Source organism: Passer domesticus, chromosome Z (genome assembly GCF_036417665.1).
Source record: "Passer domesticus isolate bPasDom1 chromosome Z, bPasDom1.hap1, whole genome shotgun sequence".
NCBI lineage: Eukaryota > Metazoa > Chordata > Aves > Passeriformes > Passeridae > Passer > Passer domesticus.
In genome coordinates, this window is record NC_087512.1 from 75529621 (window position 1) to 75548245 (window position 18625).

At 46.4% G+C, this 18625-nt stretch overlaps 1 protein-coding gene across 2 annotated transcripts; it reads left to right on the plus strand.

Moving 5' to 3' along the window:
• The first annotated feature begins 13663 nt into the window (after positions 1 to 13663).
• On the plus strand, positions 13664 to 18247 carry LOC135290104 (serine/threonine-protein kinase PAK 3-like). Of its 2 annotated transcripts, XM_064403999.1 has the most exons (4): positions 13664 to 14211; positions 16611 to 16727; positions 17394 to 17493; positions 17944 to 18247. In XM_064403999.1, the coding sequence occupies exons 2-4, from the start codon at positions 16641 to 16643 to the stop codon at positions 18015 to 18017; spliced, it is 261 nt and encodes an 86-aa protein (XP_064260069.1). In that variant the 5' UTR covers positions 13664 to 14211; positions 16611 to 16640; the 3' UTR covers positions 18018 to 18247. The 2 variants fall into 2 exon arrangements, with proteins under 2 accessions (XP_064260069.1, XP_064260070.1); XM_064404000.1 differs by lacking the exon at positions 13664 to 14211 and having other exon boundaries at positions 15655 to 16727.
• Positions 18248 to 18625: the final 378 nt, after the last annotated feature.

An 18625-nucleotide genomic window follows, 5' to 3' on the forward strand; every position in this document is an offset into this window, starting at 1 on the left:
ATATTACAGCTAATATTTGTAGAGATTTCTTTTTATTCTTCTTTTGTAAATACTTAGGGAACAAGTAGCCAAGCATTTTTTAATGCTTTGGGATATTGTGACCAATATTCTTAGAAAGAAAACCTTGTTGAACAAGTGTGAAAACACCAAGAGAGAGAAAATAGCATAAAAGACTTGTAGAACAGGGCATATAATGAGGACTGCAGAACTGAGTAATTTCTCCAAGAGGGGAATTAGCGTGATGTATTACCAAGAGTAACTGCTAAGATACTTCCTGAAATCAAGGGCAATGTGACCTGCAGCCATACAAAGTACAGCCAAAGCAAAATCAAAACCCTTTAGAAAAGAGGGAATTTGCCAGCGGTATAAATCTGCTGGGATAACTGAGGGATGCCCATCATCCTTGCACTGCATTCCTCAGTATCTGCAGTGTGCTTTCTCCAAATTTCTGTCAAGTGAACAAGCAGCTGCTGTTGCTTTACCATTAACTTTAGCTCTTAGGAGAATTACTGTTATAGATGAAAAATGAAAAACAGCCAATTTTAATAAAAAGTAGAAAAAGAAAATTTATTTCATGGCCATAATACAGTCTCGACAGCCACCAACCAAATCGGACAGCATACCACCCCCAGGAGATGAGCCGGGTGGACATGAGATTGACCTTGCTAGCACCAATTCTACCCCGTCCACACTGGCTGCTCCTAGGCAGCGGTTCTTATACAGTTTATTTTAAATAAATTTTATTTATTTATGTCTTTTTTTTTTTTTTCTGAGTTCTTCATATTCAAGTTGGTTTCTTTCTCTGGCTCGGGCTGCACAAAGCCTTCGTCCGGGAATACAATAATACATTTTCCCAATTCCTGGAATCTGGCGTTCAGATGGAAGGTGTTGATGGCCCTGCTCATCTCAGATAGGTATCTTGTCTGGGCCATCATCGCTTGGGCTTGGGCGTCACTGGGTGCCTGTTTCTGTGAATACCCATCTCCTGTGCAGCCACAGTTTCCTTCACTTGTAAATGTTGTGGTGCCTCTCTGTCCGTCTGCCGCGGTTTCGCCATCCTGGGGAAGAATCTCTCCCCCCTACCCTGTATACCAGTAGTTCATTTTATACATATATATTTGATACATCTTTTATTGCCACGAATTACTAACCGTATTTATAACAAATTCCTCACCTCCTTTATTAACACATTAATTCGTGGGTAATTCTAAAAATTAAACGCATGGGTTTCATTTTTAGGCTTTTAGTGGATGTATATACATACATGTGACCTCCCTCTTAATTGTCCTGAGGTATTCCCTGGTATTCCCTGAGTTCTGACCTGTTGTGCTCAATTTGTTTTCTCAAACTGAGCTAGGGTGTTAGCTGCCCATTTATGTGGGGTGTCCTCCTCTAAGTTCATAATTTTCGAGACTGGGTTAGCCTTCCCTGTTGCCAGTTCTGGGTCCATTGGCATGGCCGCTATCTGCATCCCTTGTACTACTGAATGTATCAGCCGGATAAAGCAAGGGATCAGACAGGGTAGGAAGATGGCTCCAGCTATGGAACAGAGAATGAAGAAGATTAACTTCTTCCACCGTGCCCCATTAAACAGATTGTCCCACCGGATGCATTTAGGATCTAGTTCCACTTCTGGATGGGCACGTGGGTGTCCTAGGTGAGTGCTGGATAATATGTACTGTGCCTTCAAGACTGGCCCTGGACTGTTTTTTCCCTTCCCTTTTGGAATCATTCAAACCTGCTCCAGTCTGGGACCTGGGAAACACCAAGAGTTTACATCTGGCGGCTGTAGCAGCTATTCCCAGAGCCGGAGGGAGCAACAACAGAGCAACCACTCCTAGGAAAGACTTTCTGAATTTGTCATCGTTTGCAGATTGGTGAAAGTGTTGTCATCTGGTATTGTTCATTTTGTGTGCTGGGGGTGTTTTGCTTGTTAAATAAACAGGTTCTTTCCACTTCTCTCTGAGTAATCCTTCCCGAACCGGTGGGGGGAAGGGACTGTGTGGGTTTGCTTTCTGGGGGGGGGGGGGGGGGGGGGGGAGCTTTTGGAGGTTTTCTCCCAGATTTGCCCTAATCCAGGACAATGGGCAACCCTTTTTATTTCAGCTGCAAGTCCTCTAATAGTCTCCCCATAATCGTCAATTTCAATGCAGCATTCAGACTCATTGAATTTGCCACATACTCCCCCTCCTCTGCCAACAGGTAGTCCAGTGCTATTCTATTTTGGTAAACGAAAGCCCTCATCTGGGAATGCTGCCTTGATAGTAACTCCAAGGCATCTGCAGTGTGGTTAGACACGATTTCCACCACTGCCTGGAGCCTGATTAACCGGTTCAGGAGATATATTGGGGTATGGTAACCCCAACTACCATCCTGAGCCCAGGTAGTGGGCCCATAGTATTCAATGATACGCTCTGCGGGCCATTCCTCCTCCCCCCTTTTCTGGCTCCCTTCAAAGATTGGGAATTTTTTTCTTGCATCTCTCTTTTGAGAGCTGCTTTCTGACTGAGGCAAGGTGAAGAAGGCTGGTCTGATCACTCCCAGGGTGCATGACCCTTTCTACTTCAAAGGCAGCTCACTATATGCCTTTTTCCCACAAATCCAATATATTCCATTCGGTACTTTCCAATTCTTTACGTCCCTGGGTTTATCCCAAAAGTCTCTTAACCCCGCTAGGGATTGGAAGGTGTTAGCCCCAGCTTTCTTGTTCCAGCAAAGTCCTATGTTTTCGTTCCATTCGCATTGGCTATCTTTTTTCTGACTCCAATATCCGTAGGGAAGTTCTGGTTGCCACTTTTGGCTTTTGTTATCTGAATTTATGATCAGCATGGAAATGCAAGGTGTAAAGCCTACAATCTCCGTATATTCTTTTCCTTCTCTACTTACACAAATTGTTCCAATCACTCGCTTATCCAAAATCCATCCCTCGGGTCGTTGAAATAATTTGGAAATTTTGGTGTGATTCCACTTTAACAGCTGCTCTGGGCTTAACCCTTCTCCTTTCCAAGGCCACTTTTCGACCGATTTTAATCCCCCACATATCCAGCAGTTTGTTAGACCTAATTCTGTAGCAATTTCCTGCATGAGGTCTATGAATAAGTTTTTGTCTGATGCTGGCAGGCCAAATTCACTATATTGCTTTTCCAATTGTTCATAATGTTCACTTAAAGTTTTTAACCTCTTTTGCTCAATCCTACATTTTTCATTTCGGATTCCTGCCTTGGGTGACCTGTTGAATTTTACTTTCAGGGTCTGCCCCTTCTTCCGGGAAAAACAAAAAGTTTTGTCATATTGGAGGCAGGCTCGATCGTCGTGATCTTGGAGTAAACCTATGATGACTGGTTCTTTTCCCAAAGAAATCTTATTCTTGTATTTTAGATTCTCCCCCACCCAATATGTTTTTCCCCCCATTGTACAGATTCCCAACTGTTCACTGTTATAACATAATTGATTCACCTGGAAATAACCTACAAAAATCGAATCCATCTTTTCCCCAGTCCACATAGTACGATTGCACTTATCACATATGGGAATCTTAACAGGTCCAATACTGCACCTTTTTCTGATATGGGTTGACTTACCCATTCTGGATGCTACCTCTTGTGAGATGCAGACTTTTTCCCCCTCTTTTAGACAAGCTCCATATCGAGTGCGATTTGACCAACATGTCGTGCCTTTAATGCAGTCTGAAGAGGTGAGGTTAGGTAAAGCCTCCGCTTCACCCCGACCGTCCTCAGTCCAAATTTCGCAAATCCAGCTGGGGCCCCACAGATCTGAATCAGCTTGGGTTTCAGCAAATGTGCTAGTTCTGAGGCACATGACTAGACTCAGGCTTATCAGGGTTATTCCGACTATTGTTCCTCTGCCCCCGCTCTCGCCCACTGGGTTGCCACCAGCGGCGGGGAGTACCATCTTCTTGGCAGCAGGAATCAATATCTTGGAGATCATAGCTGGCCTGAGCTGTGTACCGTCACTTAAACACTCCCCACCGGTTGAGTCTTACTGGCTGGGCACTACAGAGTACTTAGTTATTTTTCTGGCACTTGGTCGACAAAATTTGAGCCCGATACTGAAGTTTTCCCCTTAATCCATTTTGAAAAAGCCTAAACCATGGTACAGAGTCTGCTTCAATCACTTGCAGTTCTGTGAGGAGCGTAAAGAATAGGTTAGTCACACACACTTTGTGGTTAAAACAATCTTCACACAAACCCCTAGGTCTCACCCCCCTTTCAAAATGCGCCACCCACGTTATCTTACAATAGTAACACCTAAATGACACAAATGGATAACAAGGACAGTCCGGTTCTTGGCATTCGATCCGGTCAATCTCGGTCATTAGGGTGGTCTGCGCAGAGTTAACTTCAGGTTTCCAGGAGGAGAGACGACCTCCCACTCGGGTGTGCCCCTTTTAGATTCCACCTTTTTAACTCTGGATGCGTGTGTCCAGCCCTTTCCAGCGGTTCATACTGCTGTATCTGTGGTCAAAAGAACAAGCACCATAAATGTTTTTTGTAGCTGAGCAGGACTTGAGTTTCCCAAATCTTCTACAAAGCAGAACCACAGTTACTTCTGCTAATGTTAGTGAAGGATTTCATGAAAGGAGGTGTATGAGAGCATTGCATTATAAATCTTCCACATTTAAGAAAACAGCAGTGTAATTAGAACAAAACATACAAGGCTAGCATAACAACAGAACAGGATCAAATGAAAATACTAGACAGGAAGTGATGTATCAGAAATGAAATGTATAATTTCTGATACATCTGCATGCATTTGCAAGCTAAAACAAAAAAAGAAAAGCAGAAATAAAAAGGAATGAAGGTTTTAAAATTGCACTGTGCAGAAGAGACACACGAACCACCAGTGTAAACACAGCTGTGAGATTCAGCTTGGAGTTGGATTAGAGTGGAATCCAGTCACTGAAGGTTGCTGGTGCACGAGTGGAAAGACTGAGGAAACAAGGAGCAAAGTATAATTTCTGAAAGCCATTTAGATTCCTGTTCCTCTAGACATCTCTAGCATTGTCTAAAGATCTAAAAAGCTAAAGCCTCAGAGAATCTGAACCTAAAACATCCCCAAATGGATTCATAAGGTATGGTGGGCACACCGCTGGTGTTTTCAGAGTCAATTAAACTGACAAGGAGTGTCTGGAAATTAGGAATGCCAACCCAGATTTTATCTGCATTACCTTAAGAACACCTTAATAAGGCACATTAGGAACTGAACACTAACATTCTCACCCTGCTCTATTTACTTTACATTTGAATACAGGGTGGTAGAAGGAGAGATGTGGCTTTGATTTCTCCCCAAGTTACCTGTTGCACTTTCAAGTTCAGAGTACATGTTAAATGCAGCTAATCACTCTCTCTGTCCATGAATATTCCACTAGTGGATTGACATGCAGAAGCATCTTTCTTCTCTTTCTGCCTTCCTAAGTGGTGCCCTAATGAACAGGAGACTTGCAGAAATCACACAGAAAATCACTAAAATTGCTGAAATTAACACTCAATTCCATGATAAAAGCTTCTGAGAAAAGACTTAACAGGATCACTGAAGAAACTCAAGCTTGGAAGAGAAACATTCATTTTAGCACTGATCAAGGGGAAAGAAAAAGAAAATCCTGTGAAAATTCCAAGTGGAAAATAAGGAGAAAGACAGGAAGCAGAGGAAGAACAAGGCCCTGTCAGATGAGCTGTGGAAGGTAACTTTGTGCCCCAGCGCTGTCAGAGGACGTTCCCTGTCATTGGTGCAAGCAGCTGGAGACAGAAATACTGCTTGATCTGGGGGCCACAGGCTTGGTAAGTGCAGAGGTGGTTCAATAACGTGACATGAGGGAGTTCCCCCAGAGCAACTGGGATGCCTGAAAGAAGTGAACAGCTCACCACAGCCTGGCCCGCTCGGCTGCTTTTCCTTCTCACCCTCCTGGGGAGGCTCTGACATTTCCTCTTCCCTGATGGAAGTGCAGCTGCTGCCAAGGGAAACATCCCCGTACTGACTCAGTGTTCCCTTTGCTTCCCACATGTCCCATCTGCTGTCCCTGTCCAGGAGAGCTGCTCTGCATGGGAGGAGGAGACCGAGGGAGAGCCTGGGAACATGGGGGGCTGCAATCCCTGCTGATCTGGTTCTGTTTATGGATGGGTAGAGTTAGACTTGGATAGTTACAAGTGTAGGGATATTTACATACATTGACTGATATTTGTATAGGGATATTATGAATGTGTATCTAGTTACATTTATAGATGTATGTTATGTGTGTATATATATGTGTGTGTAAACATCTATAAACATCTATAGATATGTACGTAGTTACATATATATGTGTACCTATGCATGTAGTTATATGCCTGTGTTCACTTTTATGTTCCTGCTTTGTTATATTCACGTGTGTGCAGTTGTACAGCTCTATAGTTCCACTGTTACAGTTAGATGGATTTTTCTATTGGTACACTGATATTTGTATTTATAGATAGGATTCTTAAGAATATGTTTACATATGTCTTACTATATGTCATATGTAACACTTAATATATATTTACACTGGACATTGTTGTGGTGTATTTACTTCTATTGAAATGTGTATGGATTTGTACAATTCTGAAATTGTGTTCATTTAGTTCGAGGCTAGGGTTATTTAGAGAGGAATATTGATATTCCTGTGTTTGTATATGGGCTGTTCAGTTGTAGTAATTTGTAATCAATTTAATTGTTAAACTTTGCTTGATATTTGTTTCTAATGAGTATTTGTAGAGGGTTTCAGCACATTAGTTTTTTTAACTGTATTTGATATTTGTATATATTTACATTGCATGATAGTAACAATAAATTTGTTTTGCAACCTTAAATTGATATTTGTATGTTGACATCGCCAGTGTAGCAATTTATAAAAAATTTTATTTTTTTAACGTAAGTTGATTTTTGTGTATTTGTTTAGTGTTGCAGCGCTGCAGGGTGGTAGAAATGCTGCAACCTTCTTGGAGGCGTCTCCTTCAGAAGCCGCTCAGAGGAAGGCCACGAGAACAGCCATTTCCAGTCCATGCACACACACACGCCACAGACAGCTCAGCACGGGAAAGACAGGAAGGGTCTTTGCATGGCATAGTCCAGCAAGGGTTTTACTGCATCCAGCACGCCAGAGGGACCAGAGACAAAAGACCAAACCATGTGCTCTGCAGGACTTCAGTGTGGGGTCAGTGACTGATGATCTGAGGGGTCATCCCCCTGTAGGGGGGATGAGGGATGAATAATTGGGGTGGGCGGTGTCAGCTGGCCAGTGGGGGAGGCAATCTGATGTGGATTGGCAGAAGTGCTGCAGAGCGTCAGGGGTTAAGTCTTCTCTATCAGTCTAGGTTGGGAAAACTCTGTGATCTAATCTTCCTTGAGGGGGAGGAGTCAGAGGATTCCACAACTCCCCTGTTTTTTCTTACCATGAAGACTTCCCCAGTGGACCTCTGCAGACACTTAACTAAACAGGGAAACATGAGTACAAACAATGACTGCAACCTGAAAAATTCCTCTAACAACTGATGAAACCTTTCCTGTCAACCCCCATTGTCTGAAAAGTTCATTGATGGCATCTGGGTTCTTCTCAACTTCTAAGTCCTTTACTTGCTCCCTCAGTTCTGGATGTTTATGTGGATGGATGTTGTGTATGAAGAAATTTGAAGCAGTACATCCTTTCAAAGTTGTGGCAGCTGTGTCCATGGTGAGCAGTGAAAAGTGTGTTGCGGCTGGTTTTAGAGTGTTACATGCTTGGTGTTATTAGCATTTGGTAGCAGCTCACTTGGTGCTTAGGAGGGAGCACTGGTTTGCTTACTGAGCGAGCACTTTCAATTCTCTTAGCATTTGTTTTAAGTTTTTGCAGCATTAACCCCAGGGACCAATACTGAGGCTTCTATTTTCTTTTTTCTGCCTCAAAAATCAATATTGTTTCTGCAGCCAGATTTAAACTGATGGAAAAATCTGTTATGCTTAATTTTTTTGGTCACAAATTATGGTAATGCTAGGTGCTAGCAGAGCAGGCTTCCCCAAGTCACAGGGTGTTTTGACCATGGCACCATTTATTTGCTGGTGGGGAGTAAGGTTTCCATGAGGCTTCATGGGCGAGCAGGGCTCCCTCAGAGGTAATTTTTCAGAGAACAACCTGTAAATAGAATACATTTGCAAGAAAAAATTGAATTGTGATAGGCTGCAAGATTTAGTAAACATTGAGTATTTGCAAATTTCAATTCACAGATTTCTTACGTCCAGAGTACACAGAGAGACAAAATTATATTTAGTTACACATCATTTTAGTAAGGCTGTTAAGAGGGTTTTACCTCTCTGTTTTCCAATGGTTTTAAAGACTTGTTATTCTTAAGACAAATTTACTGGGGTCTTCCAACTACCCTTATAAAAAGGAGACACAGTTGTGCTGTTAGAATATAACAGAATTTTGAAAACTGAAAGCATTCTTAAAAGCTCACCAAAAATAGCTATAAAAGAAGCCATGCCTTCTTTAAAAAAATTATTTTTATTTTATCAGATAACTTGTGTGTCTTTGAGCGATTGCACATTGATATATATCTTTGCATGAAATTCACACATGTAGAACACAAAGTCTTATACACTTCTGAAGATGCTGCAGGTGAGGTTTGGGTTCACGTGGAGCACAGTCAGGGGTGATGAGCACTGGAAGATCCAGCTGCAGTCCCCATCCATGTCCCTTTCAGTGATGGCTTGAGGGTATCTCACCCTGGATCCAGAGCGCCCTGGGGGGCTCCTGGGGCTGGCTTTGCACTCAGGGTGAGGATGGCCAGGAGCCACTGAGGCCGGCAGTGGGGACCAAGGCTGGGGCTCGTGGCCTGGCAGGTGTGGCTCTGGGGGCTGGGACATGCCAGGGCAGGGGTCACAGTGGGAGCTGTGAGCAGGGGCACGGCCAGCTTGGCAGCTGAGTGACATGGTTCTGCTGGCTGTGACATCACAGAGGAGAGGTCACACTGACCTCTGTGTCAGGAGCAGCTCTGGGCAGTTGGATTCTGGCAGCCAGTGAGTGCACATGCAGGGAAAATGCTGGGCTGGATGGGGGCTGGGAAAGATGCCCTGGGGATTTAAAGCCAGAGTGAGAGCTGGGACCCTCAGGGCAGGACACTGTCCCCAGGGCTGAGGGAAGTGGGGCTTGGGGCTCTCAGTGTGGCAGGTGCGCAGAGAGGCTCTGGGGACATTGCAGGTTTCACCAGCCCCCTGGTCCCTCCCAGCCAGACATGCTGAGCCCCCTTTCTGCCACCAGGCCATGTCTCCAACACTGGCCTTCATCCTGGCCCTGTTATTCACCCCTTGTGGGTTGAAAGCGGACATGAAGATTGATAAGGATGCGGTCAGGTGGATGCGGGAACGCGAGGAATTTCTGCATCAGGAGATGACTCGGCTCCTGCAGGAGGTGGATGACAACAATTCCATCATGAAAAGCCTGCTCCTTTCTGTACAACAGCTGCTGTGGCTGCCTTGGCTGACCATAGCTGGGCAGAAGGGGAATCCAGCAATTGAAAAGAATGAAGCTAAACGGATGCAGGAGCGCCAGGAGTACCTGCTGCAGGAAATGACTCGGCTCCTGCAGGAGATTGATGGCAACAATTCCATCGTGGAAAGCCTTCTCCTTTCTCTGTGGCAGCTGCTGTGGCTGCCTCTGCTCTCTCTGGCCTTCTGGCTGGTCATGTGTGGCTCTGCCAGACACAGCACGCAGGAGGAATCCATCAGCAAGATGAATATTGTGAGGGTGAAGTTCAGCAGCAAGGAGAAGGTGAGTGAGCATGACAAGGACAAGGGTGCAGATGGGGGTGGCAGCATTTTGGATGTGCCCAGCCCATCACCAATGGGCACATCTGGGATAAGGCGGAAGGGGGCTGTGAGCATCCTGATCTCATTGGGAATGTCCCTGCTCATTGCTGTGGGGTCATACTGAACAGTCCTTAAAGGTCACTGTCAAGCCCAGCTGTTCTGTGATTCTGTGATTCTGCAGCAGGGCCTGCCCAGCACGAAGGTGCTGCAGGAGCTGGTGGACGAGCTCCTTGGTGTGTGCCGAGTGCTCTCCCGGAGGAGCTTCATGCCAGAGCTGCACCCAGCTGCCAGGACGGACACCAGCCCTGCAGCCTGCAGCATCCAGGAGAGCAGCAGCACCTACCGCACGCTGGTCATCCTGTGGCCACCCCCCGGCCACTCCTTCAGCCCGGAGAGCACCAAGCGGCCGCCAGCCAGGCGCATCCGTGTGGCACTAGAGTGCCTGTGCTCTGGGGAGCAGCTGCTGGGGCACACGTGCTTCCTGCACGCCGCTGGTGGCCAGCTGCCCACGGATCAGGAGTGGTACCTGCTGGACACCCTCTGCACGGGCTCCTACTTGGACCTGCAGAAAGTCACCCGCTGGGTGCAGATGTTGGTGCTGGCGGCCTGGCCGCTTCTGCCGCAGTCGCGGCACTGCCAGCTCACGGCGCTGCCCTCCGGCAAGTCCTGCAGCTTCCGGCTGAGCGGCGCCTCTGGCCTGCACTGCAGCATCGAGATGGCTCTGGCCGTGCAGCTCGGCAGCTCAGGGGCCTGCCTGAGCCTTGAGTAGGCAGCAGCCGGCTCTGCCAGCAGCACCGTGTGGGCCAGAGAGCTGCCACCTCTCAGACTCACTGCCGCGATGGCACTGCTGCTGGGGTGACAGCATTGCAGGCAAAAAGGAGTTGGGGAAGGTGAAGGGAACCATTCCTCATGGGACATTTTTTGTTTTCTCTTAGTATTCTTTAGTTCCTTATTATGAAATATGAAAAATGTAGCCAGATCATAATAATTCTAAAACCTCCCAAGGCAGAGCTGGGAAGGGTAACTTGATTTCAAATATGTAGAAGTTTATGTTGAGAAAAATTAGACATCCATAGGAGTTTTCCTACACCACTTTTTTTTTTTTAAATTAAAAAAATAAAATATAGTTCTTTGATTCATATTTGATCTCTCAACGTGTCACTTGTGATGAAAATGCAGACAAGTCACCACCATTAGTAAATTATCAATAGAAGCAACTGTAGTGGCAATTCAGAATTTCATTGGCTCTCCCCCAGCTCCATCTCAACTCTAGGAGGGTTTCTATAAAAAGGAAAGAGAAATTTGGCCCACTACATACCCATTATGCAAAGGAAGGAAAGCCTCTTCTATCTAAGCCAAAGGTGACAGAGCCTAAGTGAAAAATGATCATCCCATCTCGATTTAAAACTGCTGGCAGCTGCCCTGCTCCCAGACTGGTTCTGCTGATCTTCAGCAGGGAAGCAGAGGTGTTCCTAGAAACAGCAAACGAGACAAACTTCCTGGGCAAAACCAACCTGTGAAACTGCATCAACTCTGGGATCTTTTGGGCTGGGTCCTAACTTGTATTTTGTTAAATGCTCGCTGAACTGCACTTGTTGCTTCCCCCAACTTAATGACTACTGTTACACTAATTGCAAGCATAACTTAGCACCAACAGAGAACCTCCTCTTTGTCTTCCTTCTGGGTTAGAACAAAACAAATTTGAAGAGGAATAGTCCCTGAAAATTTGTTCCTTAACAGCTCCAAGTTGATCCATACCAGTTCTGACTAAGAGACAGCAAGAGACGATAAACTCTTCCAGAAGGTCTTCCGTGGTCATGGCTGAGGGAGTTTTTCCTGCAGCCCTGGAAAGGGCTCCAGGGGCCCTTGGCTGAGGATGGGGATCAGGGCTCAGGGAAGAGAACCAAAGGGCTCAAGGCAAAGGCTGAGAGGGCAGAGCTGCCACACCGTGGCACAGAAAGAGCCTCATCATTTTTTTTTCTTTCTTTTTTTTTTTTTTTTCCTGTGAGGGAATGAAACCAAAGAAATTGGTCTCAGCATGCCTTCTGGGATGGCAGAGATGCCCACACATCAAAACCTAAGTGAAACTTTACCTTTACTAATTAGACAAATCTTGCATGTATCCTTCACTGACAAACTGTCTGAAAATTGAGGCAAAGGCTTAGGGATGCCAGATGAGAGTAATGGCCTCATTCTAGTGACTGCATCTCTGTGCACTTGGCAAACTTGCAGAATTATTCCAGACACTTAAAGAATGAAACAGATTTTGTCTCTCCTATCTGCTCCCACAAAATCCCTGATGTTTCAGTTTGTTCAGTGTCTTTTCTTTATGGTTAGGACAAGAGCATGCCTAATCAAAAGCACATTGCTATGACATTTTTCCAACAGGCAAAAATATTCCTGTCTTGTGCTTACAGATTCTAAAGAAGAAATAAAATAAAAAAAAAATAGAGGTTTTCAGAGGTGTTAGGAGGAGAAACAAATTTGTGAGAGTACAAATCTGTCTTATCACATGAGGGGTTTTGCCAGTCCATCTGCTTGAAGAAAGATTCACTTTGGGAGGTAGTTTTCAAAAGTATTCCTTGGAATTGAGTGGCACAATGTCACAATGCATCCCCCTGTGATGTCACAGCCCACTGCTCTCTGACACCAGCCTCCAACCCTTGTGACAGCACAAAAGGCATTGAAACTCCTTGGAACCCCAAGATAAGCAGGGAGAGAAGGTGAGGTCACAATCCAGCAATGCCTGATGTCACCATCCACAGGCTGGTGACATCAGAGTCCTCTACCTTGTTGTCAGAGATGAAGTAATATTTTGCTGAGCTCAAAAGTTTATTAGGTAAAAAAAAATGAAAGTTGTTGGTTCTGTGTGTTGTTATTTCTGGTTTGGATTTGCTCCAGTTAATTTGTTGGGTGTTGCTGTGAGCTGGGAAAGCAGCCAGGTTAAAGACCTGACCAAAAAGGAAGTAGGATCAGAGGAATGCGGACAGAAAAGTAGGTGGTGAGGAGAGAATATAAATTCTCAAGTACCCAGACAATGGGAAAGGGGACAGGGCTTGCCCCTGGCCAGGAAAGGGGATAAAATGTAGTCCTTTTTTTTGGAGGGTGTGTGTGTTTGGCTCTTGTGGCAAAGAGGGCATACCTGCAGCTCAGGTGAATTGTTACAAATAAACAGATTTCTTTTGCCTCCACTACTTCGTCTCTCCATTTAATGGTATCTAAAAGTTCATTTCGAACACTGTGATGACACAGCAGGCCTTCCATCCCTGCAGGCCCATGTTGTCAGAAAACAAAGGAAATCCTGTTTCCTAGTTTCAATTTCTACATCTCCATGATGCTCTCCCTCAGCCACCTGCATCACATCTCCCTGGCCCTTTCTCTAATTCCTGTCCTGACACCTTGCCATGGTTTCCTGGGAACAGTCCTGGTCTCTACTCACAGGGCCTCTGGTCTCTCTCCCTGGGAGAGGCCATCACATCCAGGCCTTCCAGGCCAGGCCCTGTACAAGGTTTTGTCCCTTTTGGTTTAAAGGTCAGAGTTTGTCCTCTCTGCAGCCCTGCTGGATCGAGGGTGATGGGCACAAGGACACTTTGCAGCTGTGTTTAGGGCTGCGGGGCTGTTCAGCCTTGCTTGCTCAGTAGAATGGGTCCTGTCCAGGGGGCTCCAAACCCAGGAAGGAATTCTCTCTGCCTTTTGTTTTGGCAGCAGTACTTTCATCTGCACAATGACAAGGCCAGGCCTCCATGCTGGCAGCACCCCTGAGGTGACAAGGACAGCATGTAGGCCCCTGAAGAAAGGAAATCTGCAAATACACAAATGGTGCCCCAGGGGTGCAGCTCAACTTTTCTCCTCCTGCCTGTGCTGAGTTGTCCTCTGCACCTGAATCCTGAAGCCTGAGAAGGGCACTGTGCCAGCAAGGTGCAGTCTGACACTTCACTGCTGACCAAACAAGGGCCCCTTCCCATTGTTCAGGCTGCCGAACTGTGGGAAGAAAGGAAAATGTGTCTGAATCAGGGCAGTCACGCTGCCAGCAGGGTCTTGTGGGCCTCCCTGTGCTGTTGTGGGACACCTCATGGGAACTGACCAAGTGAGGGACAGCTGGAAGCTCAGCTGGAGGAGAAGGTTGGGATTTTTCAAAGATTTGGATGCTGCAGTTAAATGTCGCAATTCAAGGCTGCTGCTGATCTCAAACTGGGAGGGGCTGTTGACTCTCTTGAGGGACAAGTGTTGCGGTGTAGAGGCTATGTGTCCCCGGCCCAGCGACAGAGAGAACAGGGGTGTGACAGATCCCCCGGCAGACGCCGCAGAATTCCAGCTGACAGCAGAGGTTCAGCGCAGATGAAAAAAGAGCCAGCAGCACGAGTCCTGGAGTTGGAACAGGCGTAGCTTTATTTGATGGTAAACTCCCCAAGTCCAAGGTCCCAAGACCCTGACCCAAGGGCAGGCAATAACATAAACAGGGATGGTCTTGGGGGAGAATACAATTGTTAACCAATCGAGAGGACTGAGGGTGGAACACAAGGTGGGCAAATACAATCTGTAAACCAATGGAGGATCTTAAGGGAGGGGAAAGGCTTAAGTAAAGCAATGGGGTTTCAAAGGATAGAGAACTGACAAGGACGGTTCTGGAGAAAAAGGCAGGCTTAGGGAAGGATTGACATCTGAGGAGGGAAGGAGCAGGGAAGGTGTTGGGGGAAAAAGAGTAGGGACAAGAGGGATTGACAATTTGGCAGGGAGTGGCCAGGCAACAAAGAAGAAGACAGTTAACCAAGCTGAATAACAATGAGGAAGTGAGTCTAAATTTAGCAACATAAGATACAAAATGGGGAACCTGTGCTACTCCAAAGGCGGGGAGAAAAACATGGATTAAAAAACCACAAATCAAGCAATAAAATATACCAAATAAAGAAAATGAAAACACACCACAACAAGAAGATGTGATGCAGAGAAATGCAGAGAGATTGGAGCCTTGGATTTCCTGTGGGAAAAGGTGCTGCGCCCATGGCCCTGGGCCTAAGGCTGTGCCCCACAGGACATGGGTGCCACCCGTGGTGGGGCACAAGGGGAAGGCTGAGGAAGCAGAACCCAGAGACTGTGGGGGAAATAACAACAATTTCTTTCTTTGCTCTAAAATAAGGGGCTGAAGGAGCCTTGCTGGTGCTACTGGCAGGGGTGGGGAGACTCCTCAGGGTCTGGGGCCTTTCTCGTTAGGGACCGCCGGGGCCGCCCAGGTGAGCAGCGCCCACCGTGGGTGGGAGCAGAGGGTCTGGGGCTGGTGCCCTGGACAGAGGGACCTGCCTCCTCCTGGGGCTGGTCCTACTCTGGGGACACCAGCACAGCTGGGGGTGGCTTTGGCCCCTGGTGGGAGTGATCTCAGGAAGGAGCTGGAGCTGCTGTCCCTGCAGAGTGGGGTACGAGGGCCAGAGGAACCCTGTCATGACTCTGGAGAGCCCAGGACCCATCACCACGTGAGCCATGCTGTGCCATCATCCCCTCTTGCCTCTGGCTGTTGTCATCCCTGAGAGTCATCAGCCCAAGCAGTTCTTTCTTCACTTGGAACTAATTTCTCCTGGTTTGAGGCTTGGCTGGTGTGAGGCAAGGATGCTGCGTGCAACCACCACGTGGCTCTGCCTCAGGGTGCAGAGATCTCTCTTCAAACCTGTGCACATGGAGGATGTCCACTGACATGCTTTGGTGCTTTACAGTCCACATGGAAAAAGATGGATGTTTGTTCATCAGGAATTCTTTTTCTTTTTATTAGGAGGGGTGTTTTTCCGTGCTTGAGAAAGTGCCTCTTAAAAGAGACAGCTATATTCCATTTCATTTGGAATTGGACTTGTAACAGTCTAAATATGTAGGCAGCTGCTGGAATTTCAGAGTACCAAGATATTCTCACTTTCCTGGGGAAACTAAGGCCACAGATAGTCCAGGAGATGCATTTAATGCTTGAAGAGGACTCTTGGCCAAGGTGCTGATTTCATCTGGAGTTCCTTGCACATCAGTGCCCCAGAACTCCCCCCATTAACTCACTGCCATGGTCACGTTTCATTTCTTTTCCTCTTCTATCCCATGTACCCTGAAATGATGAAATGATAGAAAGGGTGAGGATGGTGTTGGAAATTATTTAGACATGTGAGAGGTCATGGTCTTATTCCATGAATGTGCATTTACACACAACAAACATGAGAGGTTAAAAACTCACTTTGGTCAGTGTCAGAAAGTAGAGCCGTTAATTATTACTTATTAATATTTGTCTACTCATGTGCAATGGATGAGAAGAAATAGCATCATGTTTGCATGAGTCTTCCCAGGCACACATAGTTTGAAAATGATTCAAAAATTATTCAAAACCTGGATCAGCTGTATCTTTCTAAGTCAATACCCTCAAAGTTCACTGCCTCCACAGTTTTTCAGGACTGATTTTTTAAAGTTTCTTCAATGCTGATGAACCATCCTAAAGTGGATTTTCCTTAGATCCTTGTCCCTCTTCGCCATTGCTATTCATGCCAGGAAGACTAGGTGCTTATTTCCAGAAGCACCATGCCTGACAGGCTTTTTGCCTGGGCTGTTACTAAACTGCACTTTTTGCTTGCAGGCCATCTAAGCCATGTCCTTTTTCACAGCTGTGCCTTTCTCCTTGAGACTGCACAGACTGCAAACAATGCCCAGCCTAGAGGGAATGTCTATTCCTTTGATTCTGTCCTCATCACAAAGGGACTTGGAAACAAGAAACCTGGAAAGAAAATATCAACGTAGCCATGCATCTTTATCTCCACGCCCTTGTTTCCTTCTTTCAGCTACCTTCTGGGTGAGCACTCTGGCTGGTTATGGAGTACATGGACGGAGGCACCCTGAGCGATGTCATCAGCAAGAGCTACCTGTCTGAAGAGGAGATGGCAGCCATCAGTCGGGAGGTCAGCAATGCCATCTGTGCTTCTAAGGGCTTGGGCAGGATTGTCTGGGAAACAGGGGCTCGTAACAGGAGAGGTTTAATGTGCCAAGCTTTGTTTGTGGGCAAGTAGAAGCATCTCAAGTGAAATGCCTGCCAGTGCCCCTGCACTCACTGAACTCAGTTCTTGTACTCTTATCTCCTGCTGTTGTGTTCTCACTCTGCCTCTTGTATTTGCTCTTCTCCATCTTGCTTCTCTAAACTTTTGCCTGTCTTCACTGCATTCCTTGTCTGTAAAAGCAAAGGAGCTGGTTGCAGGATTTGAAAGGAAAAGCAAAGGAAAAGAGAGAGACTCATTTCTCTCAGTCCTCAGCTAAAAAGAATAGGAGTGCAGCCAAAGCGCTGTTTGCTTCTGAGCACATCCCCTGCAGCAGCAGTCATCCTGGCTGGTGTGCAGGGGACAGTCTACAACAGCAGGTGCTGTTGCTCTTTCAAAGGCTGGCATGCCTTTCCTTAGAAAGGTCCTGCTCTGCAAGTGTTGCAGCAGCAAGCCCTTCCTCTCAGTGGCACTGTGTTCTCCATTCCTCCCCATTCCCCTGGAGAGGGAATCTTTTTGATTCTTTGTGTCCTTTCTTATGTGATGAAATCACATCACTTAGTTTTGCTCTCCTGTTTCTGTTTCCTCTCTCAGTGCCTGCAAGGACTGGATTTTCTTCACTCCAACCATGTGATCCACCGAGATGTGAAGAGCAGCAACATCCTTCTCAGAACCGACGGCTCTGTCAAGCTGGGTCAGTATATTCTTGGTCAGGTGCAGCATTCCAGGGATGTGCGTGTGGGGCTGCTTGGAGTGACTGCCAGCTTCCCAGAAATGGTGCTGGTGGCAGTGCAGGGACATCTGCTGTGAGCTGGTGACACGGCTGCAATGTGCTCAGAGGCATGACAAGGAACAAGCAGTCAGGAGTGGTGTTGCTCTGTGTGTGTCTCTTCCACAGGGAGGGAGCTACAGGTCTAAAGCTTCCAACGAACAACAGCCACTGCTGGAGGCAGTGTAAAAAAATGTGGGGATTTTTTAAGTCGCCAATGCCATATTTCCTTGGCTAAAGACCTGAGAAAACAGAGCAGGGACAGTTGTCCAAGAGATTCAACAGCACATTCTCAGACTTTACTGGGGAATTCTTTTGCTTGGTTTCCTATTGCACAGAATTAAAATAGAAACAGTTATTTTGCTTTCTCCTCAGCCGATTTTGGCCTCTCTACTCAAGTCACCCCTGAGAAGAATACACGGAGCGTGTTAGCAGGGACTGCTTGGTGAATGGCACCTGAAGTGGTGACACATGAATCATACGGCCCCAAAGTGGACATATGGTCTTTTGGAATTGTGGGAATTGAAATGGTGGAATAAGAACCTCGTTACTGGAACCAGAGTCCTGCCTTGGTAAGGAGCAAATCCTCACTGATCCCACTGTCTTTCTCACCTGTCCCATGTTCTGTGTGCCATTGGACAAAATCCCATTGCCATCTGCTAGCATTACTTCCACCACAGTGCCCTTTTAAAAATGTCCCTGCAACACATCAGCACCTGCTGTAGTTTTGGCTGCATCAGTGGGGGAACTCAAGCCTTACCACATGCAAACAAACTCCATTCTCAGGCAGTACTTGCCTTTGGGTAATAAGTGGTTGCAGTTCTTTTGTCTGTGTAGATGGCCCCAGTAACAGGAAACAAGCATCTTAGAACTACTCTTATCCTTCCAGAAATGAAGGAAGAAAACCCAAACCAAACAGAGTTTCTAAAACTGTGGTTTTCAGAGGGGGACTGCATCCCCTGTGCAGTTTCTTCTCACTGGGAGGCTTGACTGAAATCTGGGCAGGAGGGTGTAGAGACCGCAGAGTCTCTTCTGCTTCTCGTGCAGTGCTGCTGAA